The sequence below is a fragment of the Stigmatopora argus genome, chromosome 10 (genome assembly GCF_051989625.1).
Source record: "Stigmatopora argus isolate UIUO_Sarg chromosome 10, RoL_Sarg_1.0, whole genome shotgun sequence".
Taxonomy (NCBI): Eukaryota; Metazoa; Chordata; class Actinopteri; order Syngnathiformes; family Syngnathidae; genus Stigmatopora; species Stigmatopora argus.
This window is the reverse complement of record NC_135396.1, coordinates 4,698,065-4,724,495: the sequence shown is the minus strand read 5'-3', so window position 1 is coordinate 4,724,495 and position 26,431 is coordinate 4,698,065. Positions and strand designations below refer to the sequence as shown.

At 40.1% G+C, this 26,431-nt stretch overlaps 1 protein-coding gene across 7 annotated transcripts in view; it reads left to right on the top strand.

Moving 5' to 3' along the window:
• nectin1b (nectin cell adhesion molecule 1b) overlaps positions 1–26,431 on the top strand; it is a 137,884-nt gene that overhangs the window by 72,150 nt on the left and 39,303 nt on the right. Inside the window, exons 7-8 of one of the 7 annotated variants that reach the window (XR_013303642.1) lie at positions 1,180–3,934; positions 4,025–4,308. The exons of 5 other annotated variants lie outside the window; for them this stretch is intronic. Coding sequence is in view for 1 of the 2 variants with exons in the window: in XM_077611963.1 (XP_077468089.1) it covers positions 1,180–1,670 (491 nt within the window). In the remaining variant the exon portion in view is untranslated. Of the gene's footprint in view, positions 1–1,179; positions 3,999–4,024; positions 4,309–26,431 lie in introns of those variants that run through there. One more of the 7 variants, XM_077611963.1, reaches the window with a different exon arrangement.

Sequence of the window (26,431 nt, the reverse complement as noted above, 5' to 3'; positions counted from 1 at the left end):
TCACTTTGCTCATATTGGCGTTGACGTATCAGTCAAATAAATCCCAAGCTTGAAATTCAGAGTGAAGACCAGTTGCCATCAATGGGAGCCGAAAATGGACGTTATTTGACGAGCTGGAGAAAATGGGAAGCGCTTATCGCTACTTCTTTGTGCCTTTCATCGACTGAAGGGCTGTTATTCAGGTGCGGTTTTGTCTCAAGCCAAGAAGTGGATGATGCCAGGGTAGCACAGGCTGTGACTTGAAAGTAGTTTGCCATTCTTTTGTCCCGCGTATAATTTTACCCTGTTTGACTTGTCGAAATGAAACCTTCGAGCTAGCAGGAATTTGGGTTTGCTACTTTGACGGGCTCGTTTCGCACCGGAGAACTTGTTTTCGTTTCCCCCTCTGTTCCTTGTGTGTGGTTTTTGAAGTTGCTGTTCATTCTTCTTATTGCTGCTTTATACGCTTTCCGGCTGCTTTCCGGCTGTTTGCGTTTCTCACTTCCAAACGAACGGATCTCCGCTTCGACGCCGCCGTGTCCGTCGCTTGTCGAATCAGACCGTGTGGAATTTTCCATTGCCGGTTTGTGCATGAATTTTGCAAATCACTGCTCACCTTCATACGGAGTCCCAGACATGATTAGGTTATGGCCACGCATAAAACGTACATAAATTCCATTTTTTTTAAATTAAAAACTTCACAAAAACCAATAGATTGAGGACATGATTAATTGTCCCGTGAAGTCCTGTTCCATTCGTGCACACGTCTAATCTAGATGTGCAGTAATTGATATTAATAACATTCCAGGTCAGCCTAGTAAGCAAATGGAGCAGCTTGTATGGAAAACTATTGGTAGAGGACAGGAGATAATTGATCGCAGTTTCATGTAAAGTTGCGCTCCATTTGCTTACCCTGCCATCCAAATTGTTCGCAGAAACGAGTATTTGATGTGTAAACGTGGCCTCCAATTTGTGTTTCTGCTCACAGTTTTCACACACGAGATCTGGGGCTCCGGTTTATGCTTTGCATGCTGCCTGATTTGGTTGTGAATGTCCAGGATTGGGCCTCAGGGTTAGGGGGTCCTTCCTTTCCCCCTTGCTTCCCCGTCCTCTTCTTTTCCCATCCTTCCATCTGCACGGTCGCACCTCCTCCCACCAGAGCACTGACACACTCCCTTCCATCTGTCTTTTCCTACCCAGAAATCCCTAACAACCCACCCAGGGGCCATGGGATCCCGCAGGAGCAGCAAAGCACAGGTGTGGCCATCGGGGTGGCGGTAGGGGGCGTGGCCCTTTTGGGGGCCGCCGCCATACTGCTCTTCGTGTTCCTGCGCCGCCGCCAGCGCACCTTCAAGGGTGACTACAGCACTAAGAAGCACGTGTTTGGCAACGGCTACAGCAAGGCGGGCGGCGGCGGGGGACTCTCGGCGCACCCCCCAGTGCCCAAGAACCTGCAGTACCCGGACGACTCGGACGATGAGAAGAAACCGGCGCAGACGGCGGGCGAACGTGACTATGACGGCGAGGCCGAGGACCTGAAGAGGCCTTACTTCACGGTGGAAGAGGGCGAGAGCCGCGACTACGATGAGCGGACTCTAGCCTTCCAGTACGACCCCGAGGCCGAAATAGCCGACGACATGATCTCCCAGACCGACGGCTCGGTCATCTCCAAGAAGGAGTGGTACGTGTAGCGGGAAGTCGAGCGACCCTGCTGCGACGCAACTTCAACCCCTTCAACCTCCATCGCCAACCCACAGCGGTCAAACTGCAACCCCACCCCTCACCGGAACCACCGTTTCCTTCCTCACTAATCCCCGCCCCTTTTCCGGATCCCTGAGATCAAATTCTATGTCACGCCGTTTTTGTCTGGAGCCTCATTGGGATGCAAACTGTGACCCGGTAGAGAAGATGGCTGCTGGGTTCGTTAGTGTCTTGGATCAAGTTGTAAATGTCTTAAAGTGTAGAGCACGTACATGTGGAAGGGTTTTTCGTCAGGCAAACGTGAGGGTCTTTGAGTGGCTCACCCCCAGACCCACACCGGCCACCCACCACCTTCACTTCGAGGTGACTGGATCGATCTTTATTGTTTCATTGATTTCACTTTTAATCCATAAGGCTTCTTAAACTCTCACATTTTAGGTGTGGAATTCACCAAAAGTTCCTTGAATCGTTTAAATCAACGGTTCGCGTATGACACGATTAACGGATTTCCACTTACTCTGGCACTTGATAGTTTAAAAAATCATACTTCTCAAACCAGTACCTTTATTTGTAGAGTCACTAAGACTAGAGTTTAAGGTGCCACTATCACACACTAATAAAATAAATAATCAAGACGCAAACAGATCCATAACTAGTTTCCGCCTGCATAGTTGAAACGAGTCGTGAATCGTTGTCTTTATGAGGCGACGAGTTGGAATACGAAATTCAAAGTAAGTCTCAAAGAATATAATTCCCGGAAGATTTTACCATACAAGTTCAAACCGGAAGAAAAATCACCGTAACGCGACGCAAGTGGTAGAAAACGAAAGAGCGTCCCACAGGCACATCTCCCGTTCTATCAACAATGGAGATAATGAACGATCTAAAAGCCAGATCTACTATCTCACATTCACTTTTCACTCTACTAGCAAACTACTCATTTATCATCTGAAAATATTAAAAGCAGGTTCTTTTTACCCGCAGGGGCACTTTCGGCGACGCTAGCCGGGGCCATCAATGGCGCTGAAGTGTCGGTTCAAAATTCAGTCGAGTGCCTCCTGGGGTGATAGAGAACCTTTAAAAACACTACGGCATCCGAGCATACGGAATCTGAGCTTCTCCAGAGCTGCCAATTACTACAAATCTTCTATAGTCTACTTCGCCAGTTTTAACCAAACTACTATATACACATTTTGTATCAAAACTACGAAAAATCAAAAAGCAAAATCGACAATTTACATGGTGGGACTCCACACTCGAATTGCCTCGAACTGAAGTCGCCTCTTGGATTAAAAGTGAAACATCTTCAAGAACCAAGAAGAACTGAATAGATTCATGGATATGTTGAATCATCATATCATAAACATCTTAAAACGGAGGCCACTCAATGGTGGAGGTTTTCTCCCCCCCTCCCCTGGCAAAGAGTCTGACACTGGATGCATTGTGGCTTTTCTTTGGGTATCTCTATCACGACGAACCTTCAACTGGTCAAACTGGCCCCGTCCCTTGCTCACCATCCCCCCGACCTATCACCGTTATATTAACAGCGTTGTTCCCTAAAAAACCCTGTCGGAACGTTTACCCTTTTGGGGTGGCGAGAGCTGATTGGTTCATCGGTGTCTTTGATCGCTACGATGTTGTAAATGTTTTAACGTGTAGACCGCTCGCTGGTGGAGAAGTTTTTTGGGCACGTGCGGAAAAAAGAAAAAAAAAGAGAAGAGTCTGACACTGGATTCATTGTGGCTTTTTAAAAAAAAAAACATTTAATGTCTTACAGATGGTTTGTAATATTGCGATCAAAACAAAAGTCGATTTTTTTGGGAGGGAGTGGGATTTTAACCCCCTAAATGGCTACACGGAGGCAGGATGAAGCCCTCTTATCCCCCCTTTTCTGACATTTACAAGAGTGCGCTCAAGGGGGTACGAAATGTCACCGACAACACTCGAGCGCTCGCAACTATTGAGGTGGCGCTAAAGCGTCTGTTTATCTCACAAAGACGAAAGCGGAACCTCCGACCAATCAAAGGGAACACCACATCGGCCGTCTTGCGGAGAGATAGGTCGCCTGCTGCTTTCATGTTTGTTGTTGTTTATTTTTTTTTCCCCCACAAAAGGAACACTTCTTTGTCTCTGGTTGGTTTTCTTTTGAGAGTAAAAAAAAAATCACTGTTACTAAGTGCTCGGAAAAATATACAAAGTGTATTACGCCTTATGTTACAATGGAGGAGATAATGATTTGAAGCCTTGCAGGAATGTAAGTTTTCTCACTTCGTTTCTTTCAAATTTCAGTTTTTTATGGTAATAGACAGAATCGTTCATCCTCTTGTGTGTGTTTTTTTTTTAGATAAGCTGGATCCTATTCCACCCTGCGCAACAATTGATACTATTAAGAGCCCTCAGTAAGCTAACACTCTCATTTGTAGAATGTCTGAGGACGTCTGACAAGGTGAAGTCTCTCGAGTTTACAATAGTTCCAGCTCACCTGTAAAAAGAACTGATTGAAAGAACAGATTGAACAAGTAAGTGAACCCTAAGAAAACAAGGTAAACAAGAGAAACTTTCAAAATCTTTGAATTTTGTCGTCTAAACCGCATACCTGTCAACCTCTGCCGATAACTGCCCTTATAAATGATTAGGATTCCCCTTACAAACCCCCAAAAAAACCTTACAAACACCGTCGTACGGTGTTTGTAAGGTTTTTTGGGGGGTTGTAAGGGGAATCATAATCATTTATAAGGGCAGTTATCGGCTGAGGTTGACAGGTATGAAACCGTTCAAATTTGAGCTCCTGTTGCACATTGAATCATGCACTATTGCAGTGGTCACCAACTCCAGTCCTGGAGGGCGCCTATCCACTTCATTTTTTCCACATCTCCTTCCCCCAACGCACCTGGATCAAATAATTGGGAGCTTTTCTTTTTTTTGGGCTTCTGGACTGCTTGCTGATGAGTTGATTTGATTCAGGTGGAAGGAAAAAAAACAAACAGACTGGATAGGAGCCCTTAAGGACTGGACATGGCCAACTCTGCTCTACTGAATTAAGGTAAGGGCGTTATTTTTACAAACTAGATCTGTCCACATATTATTTTCAGAGTTATTTAGCGACAGTTTGCAATCAGGCGATAACAATTAGCTGTTAATTCTGCGTACCCCAAAAGTAGGATGTATTCATTTCCGCTTTTGATTGGCGGCATGGTGTTTGCTTTTAATTTTGCTTTTAAAGACAGCGGTCGATACCAAATGACTGGTTTCGCTTTAGGTTGACCGCAGCACTTTCACCCAAGCTTTCGATGAGGCGTTCAGAAATTTTAAAGGCAGGCTTGTACACGCTTCTTCTTCTGACAATCATGTTTTTCAAGTTGACAGAGATTTCAATAGCCTTCAGGTCCTTTACAATGTTTACAACTTTTGTTATGGTCCCACGCACAACTTTGTGGAGTCCATAAGAAGGCCGGAGGACTGTAATTTGGACACTCCTAGTCTAATGGGTTCTGTCTGTTACCAAAAATTTTAATGTTCGTGACTATAAAAGAGACGTCAATTTTATTTTTTATTTTTTTACTTTTAATTATTCAGCAAGGGATCGTCATGTCATGATCTCCTCCACTGTATGCATGTTTTTGCGTGTGTCTTTTTGTCTTCTTTTGACGTTGACAGCCACACAAACATCGCTAGTGCTTTTTAAATGACAACTTTATGAATATATAAATATAAATAGGAGAGCGGGAAGGCATCTGGCTGGGTTTAATGTTTTTTTTATGTTTTTAGATGAGCATGTCAAAGATTTTAGAATTGTAACAAAGCGGAGGGCGTTCAGAGGGCGGTGTCATTCTTTTTTTTTTCCCCTGTTAAATGCTCGCTAAGTACAAATTTGCTTTGTTAAGGTCAGAAATCTATATTTTTCCCTTTCATACGTCATATCATCTGACCGCACTGTGCATTTAGTGCCTATCAGAGCCCTCACATCATGATAAATGTCCATTTTTTTCTTGTTGTAGTTCTTAAAAACGTCTTAACCCCACGTGTGAGCACAAAAATTCACTGAGATTACAAACGCTATCGAGCACAAAGTCAACATGTCGCTTGACGTCGTTTATGTTGTCGTTTGCCCTTCTTTTTTTTACCATTTTGTAATAATAGTCTACTTCATTCCATCCTACTTTTTTGTACTCATCGCGCTGTAAATAGTGTACATAAAGGCGAGCGCGTCGGTCCGCTCTGCTTGTGTTTAAAGTGTCAAATTAATTGGGACCGCAAACCCTCGAGATTACACCTTAAGTCCCGCCCCCTTGCGGTCCCTCGCTACTCGTGTTTCTCAGTTTACCACTACTAGGCGGCGCCAGTTCACTTTAATGTCCATGTTTTGTTCTGGCATATTAATAATGGTGGAAGGGTACAAGAGAAAAAAAAAGTGTCTATGTGCAGCAACGTGAATGTATATTTCGGAGGGTGTTACAAAAATGGAAAAAAAAACACTTGTTCAAAATTGTGATGACCCAGTGAAGTAACTTGTATTTGTTTTAAGCATTAAATGAGTTCAATAGTTCAAATTTTGGGTGTTGTGCGATGTGGAATTTTGACCGTTTTTATTGAGGACAGAAATAGTGCAAGTCGCCGTCTGCCATTGACGGCGATGAATGTCCAATGTTGACAGCCATCCCATTCAAAATGAATTAGTAGTGAATACTAAAAGATAAATGATCATAGAAAATATCTATCCGCGGTACGGATTTGTTGAGTATGTTAATCGTCACAAAAAGAAATGAAGTCAAATTTGTTTCAGAAATAAATGAAACGGAATGGCTAACTTTTGTCACTTTTTTCCCTAAATAAAATACATATGACAAAAGACCAATGTTAAAGATGAAGAGTAATGGGATATAAATGAAATTGTAAATATAAAAAAAATTAAGGGCAACATTTAATTTCTATTAAAAAATGAAATAGCAATAATAAATGACAAAAGCAAGAGATAAACAAAAAAATGATAATGAAGATCTTTTTAATGTTTTTCAAATAATTGATTACTTTTTAAAATAGTAAATATTCAATTAAAAAGCAAGGCAGAAACCACAATTTTATATTTTAGAATTTCTTTTTATCATGAAATAAATATGAAATCAAAATCAGCGATGTTAATTTTTTTTAATTTTTATTTTATTTCTTAACTCCGCTGCCACCCTCCTACTCCAAATCGATTGGACGTTCCACTAGTGCGAAACTCATTTAAATCCACAGACGAATAACCGGACAGCACACGATTGGATGCCAATCATCAATTTGGGAAGTCGCGATGAGTATTCCTTTATCTACGCCGTGGTTTGTAGCTGGCGGCCATCTTGGATGGGGCTACCAATGCTCAACTTCAACCAAAAAGTGCCTCAAAGCCAAATAGCCTATAACAGAGCAGAATAAAGCCACGGCTTACCGAGTGTTGACGTGTGGAAAGAGAGTCATCACTTCCTGAACGGGGAAGAAGAATAGAAAAGAAAAAATCAATTTTTCCTCATAAATGCCAAGAAGAAAGACGTCCTCCACTTTTGTTTACGACGCGGCCTCGATGTCGCCATTTGCCAAGCCGACGCGCTCATCAAGACACTTCCCCGACTATAAAGCGGACCACCCAATAAGAATGATGTAACGCCGCCTCCAGCCATAGATAATACTCAAATGTCCACCTGGAGTGTTTATGCGGCTGGCGAGGCCAAACACTGAGACGGAGAGAGAATCCAACATTTTTCACAGTTGTAAAGTGTCTGCGGGGCTCCCGTCATGTAACCACGCTCTCCCAGCATGCAACTGAGAATCTGCTGTTGACCAGTGTGCACTAAGGGGGTGTAGATGGATATCGATATTTGGGAATTGGGATATACCGTGATATTGTCTATCTTACGGGTGTCCAACTCAGTTTGGTTAATCACAGTGGCGGGCTGTCAGGGCCTTCAGGGTCTTCTCTGCTGGCCTAAGAAATATCTGAATCACATATTATATTTTGTCCATGAATACTTATTAAATAATACCAAATTGTCTGTTAGCTTCCTTTCGTTGCTTTTCCCCCTTGTTGCACTGCTTCCAGATGTGTGTTTTCATATTGAAGCATTTAACCAATCACATTTCAGCCATTATTTGTGGCCAGGATCAGAAATCTGCCTCAAGGCCGTCACAATCAGTTCTGCAGGCCCTGCTGCATTAAACAAGAGTCGATAAGACTGTTGCTTTAAGCAATCAGATTTCGAGTTGGCAACACCACAATGCCTTGTCGCAGGCGTAGGGATACGTCATTGCCTTCTCGCAGGCGAAGGGACACATCATCGCTTTGACCAAGTGGCTAGTGATTAGCCAGAGCTACCAAACTGTATCTGGAGCTCGCTGCACAAGCAAATATATTGTTGTGTTGATTTAAAGCCATTTTCCAGACGGACTATGCCAGAAATATGACAGGACCGGCTCGACTTTCAGCATTAGCTTCGATGGCGATAGAAAAGACAGAAGAAAGAAAGGAGGATGGATATTGTGTACAGTTAAAAAGGATTTTTGGTGAGTAAAATATGGCTATATTCCTAAATAATATTTCAATTGTGGGCCTGGTTCTGATATCTGAAAAGCTCCAGTGTTTGTATTTAATCACTAAATGCTGCTAGAAGTGGATTTTACCCCATTTTAGTGCATTTTTTGCCGTTTCGCCATTGACGTCCATCGCTGTCTTTTCCCGGGGAAATCACCCCCCGCCCCGGTTGTAATGTCTGAAAAGCTCCAGTATTTGTATTTAATCATTAAATGCTGCTAGGAAGTGGATTTTACCCATTGAAGGCGCTACGAGAAAATGCACGGACCGCCACTGGTTAATCATTAATGGCAACTAGATCTGGGCCGGACCAGTTTATGTTTGGCCCAAAAAGTTAATTTGCAATCCATCCAATCCATTTTGACTGGGAGGGGCGAATGAACAATGTTTACCGATACTCTCTCGCCAAGATATTTCATTTAAAAAGGTGTCACCGTTCAAAAAAAATAAAAAAATAGTCACCATTCTTGTCAACTATTTGTTCCCATGTTGAACGAAGGTTCATTCAAATGTCAAAATAAATTGGACGCCTGACGGTCAAAAGCTAGTTTACGTTAATTGGATATTTACCAATGAACGAAAAATCATTTTGTGTTTTCCACCAATGTAAGAAAATGAATTAAACTACAACTCACTCATCATGGTTTTAATATTAAATCAAATATCCATTATTAAATGTAAATGACTTTGGCTTGCAGAATAAACAAGACAAAATAGTTCAGTAAAAGAATTCATATTAATTGAGTTTATAATTATAAATCAACAGTCAGAAAATGAAAACACGTGGTGACTTCTTAAAATGTTGGCAATTTAAAAAATAATAATGTAGAAATTCTGCAAGGCGGCCATACCATATACTGTGTCCTATAATTATTTTTGAATAATAATCATATTCAAATTGCCCATGACATAACTTTACATAATCTTAATCCACTAAAAACAAACGCAAGGCGTCATCGTCATTTTCATCTTCACAAACATTGGCTCTCGTCTATGTGCCTTTTTAATCGTTGCTTAATCCCTTTTACTTCTACGCAAATTAAATAGAAATAAATATGTAATCAGAGCGGTGGCGGCGTGTAATTAAAAATAACAAACAAACAAAACACTGTGAAAAAATCCTCTCAAAGGCAACAATTTCAAAGACTCACATTTACCGGCCATCCGAATGTTGTCATTTTAATCACATCCGCTGCCATTGACCGCCATTTACTAGCCCAAAAATCCTACTTCAACGGTGTGGTAACATATTTCATAAATCGATTAATTGTGGCATCTTAGATTGATTTTTCCACCAAGAAGCCCAAAAACTACTACTAATATCTAAAAATGTTCATTCATTAATCGATTAATTGTTGACATACAAGGGAATGTTCCCTATTAAGAGGATAATCAACAAAATTCGCAAAATTTAACGTCTAGAAAATGTCCATAAACTCTCACAAAAGCTGACAATTTATTAGTCGATTAATTTAGGCAGCCTCGTTGGCAAACATCGCGGCCCCCCAAATGAAAGCGGAACCGTGGCCCGCCACCAAAAAAATGACTTGATTTAGTACACATGCCCGTTCTGGAGCAGCACATGTGCTATAATGGTGACCACCTGCGTCGCGTCGTTCTGGAGAAGAGTTCAGCCATTTTCTGCTGACTCCGCACAGTTTTACGGCGGACCCTCGTAGACCTTCGTGATGGGTCGCGTAACGCGGGAGTGGGAGATGACACACTTCCTGCAGATGTCTGCCGAACGCTGACGACAGAGGTGAAGCGGAATGGAAGCTGTGTTATTAATTTAGTTTGATTCAGATGCTATCGCTTTTTCTTAGCGGCCGTAAAAGAAAGGGGTTGACGCCAGTGACCGTCTTCCGTCCCGCCCGATCTAACCCGAAGCCAAAATTCAAATCGAGTTAGATCAGCGTTGCGCAAAATGCGGCGGAACTCCATCAACCTTTGACGGCGAAAGTCTTCCGATTCATTATGATCGGGAGGCGCTAGCAGATAATGGAGGCGATTGTGTTCTTTAATAAGCAAAAACAAGAAGACACACAATCCAAGACAATGTGTTGAATTCTAGTGAGATATTTGAATCCCAAAAGTGAGCATGGGGCAGGCCCTATTCTTCTAGAAAAGAATTATGGCGATGCAAATGAAGGCGAATGTGTTGGTTAATAAGCAAAAACAAGAAGGCACAAGATCCAAGATAAGAAGTGTTGAATTCTGGGGAGATATTTGAATCCCAAAAGTGAGCATGGGACAGGCAATATTGTTCTAGAAAAGAATTACGGCAATGAAAATGCAGGCTAATTAAGGCAAATGTGTTAGTTAATAAGCCAAAACAAGAAGGCACATGATCCAAGACAAGAAGTGTTGAATTCTAGGGAGATATTTGAATCCCAAAAGTGGGCATGGGACAGGCAATAATGTTCTAGAAAAGAATTATGGCAATGAAAATGGAGGCTAATGGAGGCGACTGTTCCAGAATAGAATCGAAGCACTGAAAAAGAAAACGGGTGGCCAAGATTCTGACTTTAAAGTCAGAATTTCGAGATACCTAAAAGTCAGAATTCTGAATTCTGACTAGACAGTCAATTCAGACCCCCGACATCCAGCATAGTCCAGAAAACATGGTACATCAAACAGAAAATGCGATGGAAAAACAATTGTTTCACAACACCTGTGGAAGACTTCAAAATAAAAGCTAACGTCAGAAACTTAGCTTATTTCAAGCATTTTTGTCCGACAAAACATGAAAAGTAGCAAATAATAGAAGTGCTTTCTCTTTGCTTTGACCGGCCCCACCCTTATTCTGTTTCAAAGTCATCGCCTTATAAGATTGATGGTCTTTCCTCAAATCACCTGTTTTGACTGGACACAAAGTCGAATTTGATGAAAAGATGTGTTTTTGTCTGGCCTAATATATTTTCCCTTGCATTTCATCTCGACATCACTTCATTAAAACGCAATTACTCCAACCTTCAGTTTTTCCTCCCGTATTCCTGAAAACGAAACTTCTCGAGACACGATTCGCTGCTCGACTTAATTTAGATGAGTCGCTTTTGGCAGGACTGACAAACAAAGCAATCGGCGTGGAGTGGGCCGAAAAAGCCGTGCGTCGCTTCTTATTCATCGCCCGTTCATCGCCGCGGCCCGACGCTTTACTTTGATTAAGGGCGCCACGTCTGGTTCGGAGATAAAGGGTCGACGTCTCGCCGACGGCCTCCAGGGACTGGCAAAGGGAAAGAAACGATTAGGCTCACGTGCCACTCAATTACGCCATCCCTGAAAGCAATCTCTTCTCAGGATGCAATTATCCAGGACGGATGGCGAGCGGGCCGCTGGAACTGGAAATCTTAGCCCGTTTAATAGATCACACGTGTCCCCGTGCTGCTACCTTACACTTCCTTCGCCCACAAAAAGTTGGAAGGCAAAGAGTCGAGGTTGGAAGCAACTTATTTTGATGGCTTTCAACATCCTGCCTTTGTTCGTATTTCCAACATTGTGCCATTTTCTGATACTTTTCCCACTTTACTACTGAATTACTGCATAAACTCAGTGGCGGTCCGTGCATTTTCTCCTAGCGCCTTCAACGAATCAAAACAAACCCTCAAAAACTATTTTATGGCTATAAAACCTTGACTGCAGCTACAGCTGCGACACATAAAAAATAATCAATAAATCAATGCACAAAAATGGGGTAAAATGCACTTCCTAGCAGCATTTTATGATTAAATACAAATACTGGAGCTTTTCAGACATTACAACCGGGCCAGGGGGGTGATTTTCCCGGGAAAAGACAGCTCTGGCTAATGACTAGCCTCATAGTTGGTGAAAGCGATGACGTATCCCTCCGCCTGCAACATGGCAATGACTTATCCCTACGCCCACGACAATACATTGTGGTGTTGCCAACTCAAAATCTGATTGCTTAAAGCAACAGTCTTATTGACGCTTGTTTAAAGCGGCAGAGCCCGCAGAACTGATTGAAGGCTTTGGGGCAGATTTCTGACCCTGGCAACAAATAATGGCTGAAATGTGATTGGTTAATTGCTTCAATATGAAAACACACATTTGGAAGCAGTGTAACCAGGTGGAAAGGAAGCTAACAGACAATTTGGAATTATTTAATAAGTATTGATGGACAAAATATAATATATGATTCAGATATTTCTTAGGCCAGCAGAGAAGGCCTTGAAGGCCCTGACGGCCTGCCACTGCATAAACTTGAGTGTAAAGTTGGTAATTTTTCGCCATATCGTAAACAATTCAGACTGTAGTTGGTCGAATAGTCTCCAGCACACCCCTCAAACGCTGTGAGGATAAGCAAAATGAACTTGAATGAATCCAAACATATTTGGCATTTATTCCACACAAAACAATGCGTCAGGGAACGCCCACTTTTTCTGGTTGTGACATCATCAACACAATTGATGATCCTTTTTTTTAGCTTTCTTGTACTGCGTTATTTTGAAAGGGAGATAAACACGCGTCGACAAATTCTGCAATTTAGTCGAGGCTTGACATCATGTGTTTTTTTTCCACTAGACAGCCAGCTGCGAAAAGAAATATAATAAGGATCTAATTTCACAATTAAGCCATTTCTGTCACTTTTATGGATGGGTTTGTCTCCAAAATAGTCTGCTTTCGTGCTGTAGTATTTCATTGGACCTTTAAAAAAACAGAAATCCTGAGCAAATGGCAAAAAATTGTGTCATTGGCCGTTTCAAATAGTCTAAAATGACCATAGGCCATTTTGCATTTTGGACATCCGTCCACAGATGTCGACTCTCGGTCACGAATTTGCGGAAAATGGTGCTCTCGAAGAGTCAGGATTCAAACAAAGGGCAAAAACCTCCATTTTTATTTGAGATTCAAACTTTGTGATGCATTTTTCTTCTCGTTGCTTCCAAAGAACCCCCCAAAACGAGTCTGTTGTTTTTAGTTGACGCTGGCCACGCTCCCGGCGTTTTATGGGAAGTTTTAACAGCGATCGGGTTTCCACCGTCGAAAGCTCGCCGTCCCGAGGCCAGGGGAGAAAAGGGGGTGGGCTGCTGCGACCGCACTTTTGGAATTTCTTCTTCTCTTTGTCATAGAAAAATGGAAGCAGATGTCGGGAGCGTGGGTTTCTTCTCCCGGTTTTTCCGAAGGAGCTCGTCATCACCGTCGCCGTGACGACCCATGCGCTTTTGAAAGTGCCTGCGTGCACGCGCACACAACAAAGGCGCATGTTGGGGATTTGATTATCTAAATGTTTCTCACGAGGCACAAAGTGAAAGAAGCGCTGTTAGCCAAGCCTCGGTGTAATTACGCGCTGGGAAAAGATGTCTTTTATATTCATGAGCTGAACAACTGGCTGCAATTTCAAAATGGATTACATGGGCATATTTCTCATTTGGAGTCCCCACGTCGTTTTTTTAGCAGCACATTAACTTGCTCTTTTTTTCTTCTTCATTTTGACACAAATTCGGCGTGGTTACTTTGTTCATTCGTTCGTCCGTTTGCGTCTATCTGGCCTCGTTAAGTTTGGTCCGATATCCTCACATCAGACCCACAATTTGTCTTGTACGTCCAATCTATCTTCTCCGTCCGAATGTCAAAATCAGTGATTTGCAACCCTAATGGAAACATGTAAAGATAATTTATCATATATTTTCTGTACCGCTTATCCTCACAAGTGTCGCGGGGGGTCTTGAGCCTATCCCACCTAACTAGGGACACCAGATGTCAAACACCCTAGATTGGTCGCCAGCCAATCGCAGGCCACAATGAAACAAATAACTAATCACACATACCAATTTAGCCTGATCAGTTAGCTTAGCCTGCATGTTTTTTGGAGGTGGGATGAAACCGGAGTACCCGGAGAAAACCGACGCAAGCCCGGGGAGAACATGCAGACTTCCCACAGGAAGGTCCAGACCTGGAATTGAACCCTCGATCTTAAAACTGTGGGGCCCATGTGCTAAGCGCCCGCGTAAAAATAATCAAATACTCTATATTTTTTAAACAATACAGACTATTTTAACCCGAATTTCTTTGCATTTATCAAACTGTTCAAAATGCAGCCAGACGAGCAGTCATTAATCAATAATAGTCCATTTTGATTTTTCATTGTTCATCCCATTGTGCCCTGCAATTGGCTGGAATAGGCTCCAGCACCCCCTTGTAAGTGGAATGGAAAATGAATGAATGAATTATGACTCATTTGGTATATTATTATAGTCTCGATAGCTCATTTGTGTTACTTGTGTATTTAATATTTAAGGACATATAATGACATTGTTGACTATTTTCATGCATTCAATTTTATATATTAATTTCTCATTCAAATTCTTATTACTCTGAGTAACGTGTTTTTCTTTTTTTTCGTTAATACAAATGAACAAAAGAGTAAACCGGCGAAAGCCTAACATAAGGCGCAGGTTCTCCTTGAAAACACCAGACTGCTTCTTTTCATACAAGAGGTCATTGACGCTGTTGAAAATGACCTTGAGTTAAACTGTTTTTTTTTCCTCAACTGCACCAAAAACGATTATTTTTTGAAATTACATTAATAAAATATGAAAACCAGACTACATAACCCTTCATTTAAATACTTTGAAATTCAAAATAATCTATTTTAGACCTTTATCTTTTATTTATTCATGTTTTCATGCTTATTAATTTCACTAATTTATTCTTCGTGTTATTATGAACAAAAATGATATTTAACTATGTTAATCATATTTTTTAAGTCTAAAAATTTGGTATACATTTATTTAATTTATTTTGAACAAATAATATTTTAAAAAACAGAAAAAACATTCATACAAACAACTTACCATATTTTTCGGGCTATAAGTCGCACTGCAGTGTAAGTTGTATATTTCTGACTTTTAGTCTGGAAAATAATATCAAAATAATTCCCATTATTAATGTTTCGCCTATTCGCTGGCAACTTTCCCAATTCAAAGAGAAAGGATCTCTCACCCTCAATGTCAATAACTTTTTTTCCCCACCTGTTTGCCCTCTTCTCTCTCGAGGTCCAATCGGCCTGAAGAATAAACGAGCTGTGTTCAGCGCGGCGATAAAGAAATAAAGACAAGAAAACGAGCCCATTTTTCACTAGGGTACGACTAAATTAAACTTGCACTCTATTTGCTCCTCCTCCCCTTGTGTCCTGCCCCTTCTAAACTTTAATTAAAAGACGCACTCGCATGCACAGTGCACAAAGGTGAGTGTTTAAAGGGTCTTTGTTGGAGGAAGGTAGGACATTTTGTAAAGACTAATAGGACTAATACTTAGCTGAGTCCGACACTTAAATCAGACCTGGATTTTTTTTTCCGTATGTTACCATTCCATGACTTAAGTCGCGTTCAGACTTTTGATGGTCTTGCCTTCTATACTATGCTCACGTGCAGACGATATTCAGGTTAATGGCAATATTTGTGTTTCGAGTAAATTTGTGTAAATTTGAATTTTTCCCGAGTGTGCTTAACATAATTTTAAGTTGTTGCGTTGTTTACGTACATTTACGAGCTGCCACTCGCAAATCTACGCCGTTCTATACTATGCTCACGTGCAGACGATATTCAGATTAATGGCAATATTCGTGTTTGGAGTAAATTTGTGTAAATTAGAATTTTTCCGAGGGTGCTTAACATAATTTTAAGTTGTCGCGTTGTGTTTACGTACGTTTATGAGCTGCCACTCGCAATTCTACGCCGTTTTTGCATTTCTTCTTCACGTTAATGGCTCAATAAGTAATTGTATTCTATTTTTTTCTTCTCCATATATTCGTTTACATATACAAGGGTTTAGGGAGTAATAGTAGTAAAGATCGTGGAATGAATGTTGCTAATTCAATGTAAAAATGCGATTTATGAATAATATAACCTATAAAACCTCTTCTGGAACCAATTCATTTTATAAGTAGAGGTACCATTGTATATGAAATAAATAAATAAATAAAAACTCCATCTAATCCGAATGCCCAGGACACAAATGAATTTTCTTGTCTAAAGGGATTTCTCTAGCCTTTTACGTTGTCAGAAATTTGGGTTTGAAAAGGTTAGTAGTTGGGTTTTGATAGTGTTTATATGAGCTTGCATTCTGGGTAACTGCCAAAAAACAGACCATAAAAAGAGTGAGTAGCTGCATGTAAATGTTTCTGTCATTCTCACTCAGTGTGGTGAATTAGATGAAACTTCGTTACTGTATACTATGCCTTCCAACCAGTTTCTTGAGAATTGTGCATATCCAGAATATTGTCTCCTACCAGGTGTTTATTTGTGTTTATTTCCCCGTGGATCGCACAAACAAAAGCTCTTCAAAGACAGTTACGACACGTTATTGTCATAGCAATTTTGTGATCCTATTTCATTATCTTCACGTGAATGGCATTCATCAACAGAACAGGTTGTTTGCCAGTTTCACTTAACGACGTTCAGACAGCAGGTGAAACCATACTTTCTTATACACGCTTTAGACTTGACTAGCTAATGAAATAGAGGCTGTCAAATTTGCTTAAAAAAAGCTTTGCACCTGTCAGCCTTGAATTTTTGAATGGTTTACAAATTGCCGCAAATTGACTGTTGTGTTCTGGCGATGCACTTAGTGGGCCAATTTCATATTTAGAATGGCAATTGTGCGCCATGCAGAGTTCTCAAGACTACCGCAGAAAATGTTGTTGGTGGGTTTGCGTGACTGACATTGGTGGCGATAGGCGACCAATCCACCAGCCTATTCTAGCTCAAATAGATTGGATGTCTATCACCTTAAATAGAAAGCAACGAGTAATTAAATGGATAGAGAAATTTGATCATTTAATGTAAATAAAGTCACTTTCCGATGAATTCTATAGCTCTGTTTCTATTGATTTTCGTCACTTCCTTGTGACTTTGAGGCAATTCCAGGTCAGTTCTGTTTTTGGGTCAATTTTGGTGGACTTTAGGGCAGTTCCAGGTCAACTCTTGTTGTTTTTGGGTTGATTCCTTTCAATTTTAGGGCAATTCCAGATCACTTCATTTTGATTTGCGAGCAAATACTGGTAATTTCCTGTTCCGGGTCATTTTTTGTTGACTTGGAGTTCAAGGTCAGTGTCTGTTGTTGTTGTTGGGACAATTTCTGTTAACTTTGGCGCACTTCCAGGGTACATCCTTACAATTTGGTGGCAAATCTGATAACTTGCTGTTGATTTTGGACCATTTTGTTTAGATTTGGGCCTATATTAGCGTCAACTGCAGCCAATGTTACTGTGTAAAAGCGCTTTAGCCCTCCCATTACGAGTCATGTAGGAAAAACGCTATGAAGTTAAGCCCACATGCATGGCAGAGAATACACTGTTAGTCATCTGCTTTGTCTTAAAAGCATTGATTAAACATGGTCCAGCATCAATCATAATACATGAAGGATGGCTTATGATGGCTAATCATGCGGGAATCGCAGGAGCACTTTGGAGACACGTCGCTAAAGCGCCCTCCAAAGAGTTCCCATGTGGCTCTTTGTTGGCTTGCAGTGGAGCTTACCATCCCGGGGATTGCATGCGTTTGTTGGCGACCAGATGCTTGGACGATCTGGACTGTCTTAAAAGTTACTGCAAAAAACATAAGAGCGATTGGGGTGTAATGTCGGGAAGTCACGCCGAATTTATTTGGATTATTACTGCTTGCGGGCAAGATTTTTAGGCCGTAAACAGTCGTTTTTGTTCGTCTGCCACCGTAGTCAAAGTGAAGCCAAGTACTATATTATCTTTTAGGAGACTTTTAATACATGTTAAAGTTTTTTTTATGTTGTTCAGTGCACTGTTTGGTCTCGTGTTCTGTGTTCAACTGCACTTTTTTTGTAGTAAGGCAAGAGGAATGTGGATTGCGCCCACTATTTTAGAAGGACTTGTTTCAGTGGAGAATCCGCAAAATTCAATTGAGCAAACTCAAAAAAGATAAAAGCTGGATAAATTGCCACATTCAGGCTGTGTGAAATTGGGTTTGTGTTGTGGCGATTGGGGTTTATGTTGTGGCAATTGGGGTTTATGTTGTGGGGTTTTGCGCCATGCTTTAGCGTTCGTGTTGTGGCAATTTGCGTTCGTCCTATTTTTTTTCTTTGCAAAGGGTGTGGCTGAGCACTTTGTATGACCTCTGGGCCTTGAGTTTGATCACTTCTGTGTAATTCCTGTGAATTTTGAATCATTTCTTCCTGTTTCTTTAGGCATTTCGGTGCTGCCTGCTGTTGATTTGGGGCCATTTCAAGATTAGTACTTGTTGAATTCGTGTCACTTGCGATTAGTTTTGGGGCACTTCCCAGTCAATTCATTGGCTGCAATAGCTTCCTACACATTTAAAAGCATTGTAATGGTATTAAATATTGGATAAAAAAACCCAACGGAAAGGGAGAAGCTGCCATACACATCATGAATATTCTTTTGTTCCACAATTTGAGAGGAAAGCGTATAGGCGCCGCACAAGCAATTCTAATCGTTCCCTCCGTCGAATACATAAATGCAAAGCAAAATGGATTTGTCTTCTCTGCGCTCTGTTTATTAGTTTTAGAAATCACTCGCTTGTGGTTAACGGAATAGAAGAAAGAACATTAAAAAGCATGTTATTATGATCCAGTAAAAATATCCTTCATTATTCTCCGCCTGCCTTGTAATAACATAGGCGGACAAGGAAGCCAAAGCAAACACATGCTGACCTTGATGCTACCTTTTTAGCTGTCCTTCAAAAATGCAAGCCCAAACAAGGACGATCCACAATCACATGACATCTTTAAAGCAAAACCAAAAAAAAAGTATTCCATACTGAGCAATGCCGTCAACATTTCCCAAAAGCGCAGATTTAAACCGTTTTTAATGTTTTTATTTAGCACCGATGGACCACAGAAAACTAGAAATAGATCGCTTTCATTTCATGGCATCCTGATTCGATGATTTTTGTGTAATTTCATTTGGCCTAATAGGGTCATGCAATAGGTAATAGTACTGCATAATTATAATCGTTCATGCGGAGAAAAATATACCAATGTTACTCAAGTATTCTGTTTCCTTTTCACTTGTACTTGAGTAAATGTTTACTTGTAATATTATTCTGAAGTAACGCTAATCTTTGGCTACTCAACCCGCCTCTGAACATGACAGATAACACCCAAGTGGTCCTAATCTTTCTTTCATATTTTCCCCCGTTTCTTCGTCACGTTTACTAGAAAAAGAAAAAAAAATGGAAGTTTGCCCTGTTCTAAAACGGTCTCGATTTTGGCAGGAAAAATGATAACACTCTTTGCTCCGATGCATGTTTGACACGAACGCAGCTGCAGGAATGACTCACGCACACAATGGTGGCTTATTCTGAAATCCCAGTAATGAAGCCGACCTTTAGTCCAATTGCCTCTCCCGCAAAAATATTAAGGTTGACTCGTCCAACACGCAAAAAATAACTTTGGGTGCTCCTTGTATGTTTTTATAATGATTGACAGATAGGCCCAACAACAACTGATCTTATTGTAGCGTGAATTCCACATTTGTAGACGTCACCATAGGGGTGTATTGCTTCATATCTTGTCATATGATTTGTATCATGTTTTGATCGTTTCATCCCGATACTACACTTTAAGACGATGATTGGGATTTATGAATCTCACTTTTGAAAAAAACGAATCAAAATGGACCTAAAATGTGTATTTCTGAAACCTCATTCAGCAGTAAACATGTTTGTTTGAACAACGTATAATCTTGATAGTATAATTTTCAGTTTTGTGTACAGAACTTCTCTAGTGCAAGTAAGCTTTAGTCCAAACCTTAAAGGTAGGATAGTAAATATGAAATGATGTGTATCACTCAATATGGAATTTGATATAGGACTTGAGCTGGGAAACGCCACCCTCGTGCGATTACCACATGTCAGGGCATGACGGCTAACTGCTGCTTACTAGTGGATATAAGTAGAAGTGCAGCCATCTACTTTGTATTTCCACCAAAAACGCACATGTAAAGATGGATTCAAACTAATTTTAAATCAATACAAGAATCGTACAATGTAATATCCCGATATATCACTGTATTGAATTGTTAAAACTCCTTTATGTAACCAATAGAGGGTGCAACGCTATATTGATCGAAAACCTTTTGTATCGAATCAAAATTTTGCAGATTTGATAAAAATTGGCAAACGTCTGTGTAATAACTCCAAAAGCTTGTCCTCATTGGCTGCTTTTGTTTTTACATTCCAGGTAGGAAACTTTATGTTTTTACAGTAATACCACACTGATTTTTTTTTTCAACTGCAAATGACTTGCTCAATTTTATATTTCTTGGGAAGGCTTCACCCCAAAACCCTCGTCCCCCGAACTCCCCCCACCCCTGTGCTCTTACCCCTCTCAGTTTTCCCACCGCAGATCATTTTTCGAAAGACCGCAGCCGAGTCTTAAGATTCTGCGGCGGTATTTAGCACTGGAAGTCAGTCGCTCCGTGCAAAGCCTTTGAACGTCTCTTAGTAAGAGGGTGGGGGGGCCGGCTTTAGAGCGGGAGGGGTCGTGCTTAGCTGGGCGACGACTCGTCTGGTATGCACGCAAAATCACAAAAGTCACCCGTTATTTGCTACCAGGTATTTGGGAGATTTGTGTCGCTACCTTTTTGTCTTAAAAGCAAACTCGAGTGAACATCAGAGGGCAGGTCTGGTTTTTGTTAGCCCATGGCCCCACCTCAGAATCCCCCCCTAAACCACCCCCTTTGGGCAAGAAGATATGCATGATAAATATACATTCCTGCACAAGACCACATCTTTATCCTGCAAAAAAAAACAAAAAATTCTTTATTGTACAAGAATTGCAGCGTCAAGTTACATTTTTGTGGCTGTCATTGGCTGTTTTTTTGCTTGCTGGAAAGAATGAGATTTGATTTATTTATTTTTTTAATAGTCCTCAACTAATTTCCTGCCGCCGATAGAAAATTACCGCTGCCAATTCTTCCAGTCGTAATGGATGAGACGTCTAAGTCGTCAATGGCAGCAAATAAATGAAATGTTACGTTTGACATGATCTTGGATAAATGAGAATTAAGTCTCGTAAGGCTATAATTTATTGTTCAACTTTTCCGGCTAAATATTTGAGTGGCTTCGTCGTCGTAACATGACATTTTGTCTTCTTTAGAATTCTCTAGTAGTCTTTATTGAGCATTTGTGGAAATTTAACCTCAGTAGCATTTGTTATTATTAAGTATAAATTGGATTTCAGTTAGACAAATAGTCTTAAAACTGAGAAGTGCGATGTAGGCTGGATTTAAACTTTTTGTGCAGGCCCTTTTCAATAATATTTATCTCATTATATGCAAGTCAAGAAAAACAGGCTTTGCTAACTATAATTATGGCCCCCAATAACACACAAAAGTTAATTTACTATTTTTCAAATTCATAGCTTTTAAATAAATGTCCTATAAACGGTTAAGGCTACACATGGTAGCCATTTATAGTTGATGTTAGGATTATGACGGGGAAATATTTTTTCCCCTGGACTCAAAAATGACATAAAATCCACAAATTGCAGAAATTGGTAAGTTTTCAGGCATGTCAAGACTCAAGCCCCCCCCCTCAAAAAGTTATTCATTGAGTAGAGAGTGACTGTAATAGTCTTTAAATCGTGCTTTGTGGCTTTGTGTTTTTGACGAGTCCGAAAGACAGCCAGAGAAAAAGCAGCTGTGTGAAGAGCTTTCCTTCATCCTCTTCATTTTATGCTAAGATGGATGTGCGCATATGCGTGCATTTTTATCAGCGTGACATGAGCGGCGTCGCAATGGCGCCGGAGAGCGAACAGAGCGAACGGAGCGTTGCCATTGCAAACACCACAGTCACACTTTACGAGCCCAGCGTCTCTTTGAATGTTACAGAGGGAAAAAATGTTTAAAAAATAGTACTTTTAGGAGTATTTGGTCTTAAAAATATCTTAATTTGTGGCCTTCCCACTTGACTTTTAGTGCAGGTTTTTGGGCCTGAGAGGGTTTTAGCAATGAACTGTCCAAAAAAGTGCTTTTTGTGTAGCCATACCTCCAAAAACACAATTATATTGGAGCATATTGTCCTTGCAATTTTAGTCCGCTTTAATTAAGACACTTATAAAATCCAACTTTATGCAATACATTCTCAATTAGGCATGTTTATCCAGATTATTTGTCCCAGTTTGTAGCAAAACTAGCAAGCTAGCAGCTAAAAGCATGCATTCTTAAACTATGTTTGGGAGGGAGATTTAACATAATAATAAAATGTTGTCAAGTAAAATTTATTGTAAATATAATGTGTACAACAAAATGAGTTAGAATTGTGATTCTCCCCCAAAAAATCCCAGTTTTAATGATATTTAAATAGCGAATTTAGTTAAAACCTTCTTTCGTAAGACTATTTGCTGCTAAAATCAAGTCGCTAAACCTAAAAAAATAGATGGCAGGCTGCTCGCAATTTTAGAAGCAATGAGACTTCTCTGTTTGACCTTGTTTACGATCTTGTTTATTTCTTTTCGTCTCCAAAAATCAACGCAATTGCATTTACCCAAAGGCAAGCAGGCTGTAGCTTGCCTTTTCGCCCCATTAGCGGCTTTTTTGAGAAGTGGACTAAACATGTTTATTGAATAAGAAACGTACTTCATCTTAGTGTTTTATTTTCGCTCCAAACGGTTGCTTCTTTGCAAGAATCAAGATTCATTCTTCTTCCCCAAATAAAAGTCGGTGCTAACAGCTGTAAGCCACAACGACACTCTGCTTACGCTAACACTTTATTTAAGTTGGCTTCAAAGTGTTCTTCAGCTTGTTTGTTTTCTTCCATGTCAAATTCTATTTCTTCCTCCTTTGCCCCATTAGTGGAAAGGAGCCATTTTGATTGGATTTTATTACACTTTTTGTAGCTTTCATGTATTTTGCCACACTTGAGCACTCTGCTGCTTATTCTTCAATCATGTTTTCTACCTCTTCACCTCCAAGGTTTACGTTTTGTCACCGCCAATTGTCTTCTTTTGCCAAATTTGGTGAGCACGAGTGCTTTTTTTCTAGTACCCCCGGCATCCCATAAATCATAGTCGAGTGCGCGTTAGAGGCGCGTCGGGAAGCTTTACCTTCCAGTCAAGCAGCACACAGCCTGTTTAAACTGCCTTTATTATTTGTTTATACAGCCCAGTCTGGATGAAAGCTGTCCTAAAAGCCACATTTTCACATTTTGGTGCACTTGATGATGTCATGTCATTACGATGTTTTGTCTTTTTCACGAGCTGTTAACGCATATCCGACAAAAAACATCTGTAGCGACTGATCGTGACAAAATAAGTTAGTGCAAAGTTGTTAAAATGGAGCTCCTTGACTGCTTTGACGACGATAGACGTACAGTCCCTTTGAGGTCGGCGGCGACCGCTCACTAGATTGATGGCAGGGAATGAGTTGAGAATTGAAAAATGTCATTGAGAGAAAGGAATGGCTATGCTTAAACATTCCACGAAAAAGAAACTGTTTGGTAACGATAACAAGAGTATAAGTGTGGACATGTTAGGATTGGAAAACGTGTTTGTTTACTTTCAGGTGATGGGACCATGAAGTCAAGATTGTATCTCTTGGGAGACCACCATCCTTTATTTGTTTTGGTCTTCATTCCCTTAGATAGAAGGAAAGAAAGATATCCAGGCCTCGGGGTGTTTTCTTTTATTTTTTTAGTTGTTTTTGTTTCCTCTTAACACTTCATATGACATTTTCAGTGATCCAAATAATAATAATAACCTCATAAAGACCTGGCATGCAGATTGATAAACACATTTGGCGTCATGTAGGTCACACTTTTACTGGGTTGCAGCTCAGTGGAGTCCAATCGATTCAATTGAGTAAAGTGGGATTTTAAACTGGGAGGGCCCCATCCCAATCCAAATGGAGGACTCCCACTGGCATCTAATCAGTGGTGGTCCGTGCATTTTCTTGTAGCGCCTTCAACGAATCAATCCAGCCCTTAACTATTTTATGGCTATAAAACCTCGACTGCAGCTACAGCTGCGACACATAAAAAAATAATCAATAAATCAATGCATAAAAATGGGGTAAAATCCACTTCCTAGCAGCATTTAATGATTAAATACAAATACTGGAGCTTTTCAGACATTAAAACCAGGCCAGTGCAACCAGGGGGAAAAGCAATGAAAGGAAGCTAACAGACAATTTGGAATTATTTAATAAGTATTGATGGACAAAATATAATATATGATTCAGATATTTCTTAGGCCAGCAGAGAAGGCCTTGAAGGCCCTGACAGCCCGTCACTGCATCTGATGAGTTAAAAATCAGTCTTTACAACTCATGAATACTGCCAACACTTATTTTTTCTATCTGCCCACGCATGCAGTGTAATAATATATATTTTTAATGCAGTACTTCGGCCAGACTGAATATACTCACTAGCCTCTATGATATGAATAATTCATATATTCACAACAGTACAATAATCTCTTGTTCAATGTGAGGGTCATGCTCCAGATAAAATACGCCAAGCAATGACCACTTACTTATTAGAGTTTTCATACATACACATAATAAGTATTTTCATCTTTACCTCCGTTTTTTCCAAGTATTTGATGTAACCCATATTATACTTTATTCACTGCTGACGTGACCTCATATTAAACTCGGATAATATGTGAATATCCGTGATTATGTTTCATAAAGTGGCCTTTCAGTGTGTGTGCTTGTGTGCGCGGGTATGCGTGTTATCTGTCATGTTGGCAAGCAATATTTCAGACCAGCTCCTTTAATTGAAATGAATTTGTTCCCTCAGTTGTGACAAAAGGATTTTATTGGGGTAGTCGGTATTTTTTCGCCACAGTCCAAAATGCAATCCCGATAACGTTGCGTGCACTCTAATTATAATTCATATTCGTTTAACGTTGAGTGATTGACGCAAAGGTGTAAAAAATGTGAATAAAGAGTATCCATGAAGGGGACTGCGCCGCGTTGTAAATGATTGATGTTGATATTTCCTCTCTTTCTAATTTAGCGCAAGGGAGGGTAATGAGAATGATTGGTAGATTTGTTATTGATAAATTGTGGAATAATGTCACCTTCATGTCAAGGTTTTTAGCAGGCTAACTGACGCAAATTATTATGGCCTTCGAGGCCAAAAGTATTGTCATTTTTTCTTCAAATTGGAATATTAAGGTTCCTCTTTTGCTCTCAGATTGTTTTATTTCATTTTTAGACCTTTTTTTCTGGTTGTTTGTTGCAAAACATTTGGCCCTGTTTTGGTATGGGGGCGTGGCTTCAGCACCCTAGATGAAAATAAAACAATTTAACCTGAAAAAAAAGATTTTCAAACTAAAAAAACATGCTTTTTTTTTAACCGAAATAAAATACAAGCCATTAACTTTCAGTTTCAAAAGTAATTTTTGGGTTAATTTCTTTCTTTTTCAGATTACAATACTTTTGGCGTTGCTTTAGCTCCATGCATTTATATTTTGAATTCCTGATGAAAAGGTATGCAATATAAAGATAAAAACTACAATGTCATTGCCTTTTTTTTAATCTTGCAAACTAACTTTTTTCCCCACTTTTATGGCATCTAATTCGTGCAGTGGAACAGGTCATTAAAACGACAAAGCCCGATGCGACTTCAACACATTCGACTGTGTCGCTAGCAGCTAATTGCATTGTGCTGTTGTCACCGATGGGTCATTAAGTCGCGATGATTTCCGCACCGTTGTTTATTAGCTTCAAATGGGCCACTTTGAATTGGGTTAATGAGCAGGTGAAGGCAATAGTATGCTAGATAAAAATAGATATGTAATAGATAGGAGAGAAAAAAGTAGATCGTAGGAGGGATGATAGTGGTGGTGTGAATTCATAAATGAATAGGTGTTAATTTGACAAATTGGTTATTATCTGTTAACAATCGACGGAGGTTTTGCCAAAATAGTTTTGTCTTTATACAATAGAATTTTGCCAACATCTGACTTTGTCTTTGACAAGTTTCTTATGCATTTGGTCAAGGGATGGCTTGATATAAATGATGATATAAATCACATAATTAAATGTTTTGGTCCTGGTCATCCATCATAGTGATTGCCTTGAAAATGAATAAATGTATCTTTTGAATTTGGCATACCATATTTTCACGACTATAAGGCGCACCGCATTATAAGGCGCACCCTCAATGAATGACACATTTTATTTTTTTTCCATATATAAAGCGCCCTGTCTATTTTGGAGAAAATTTA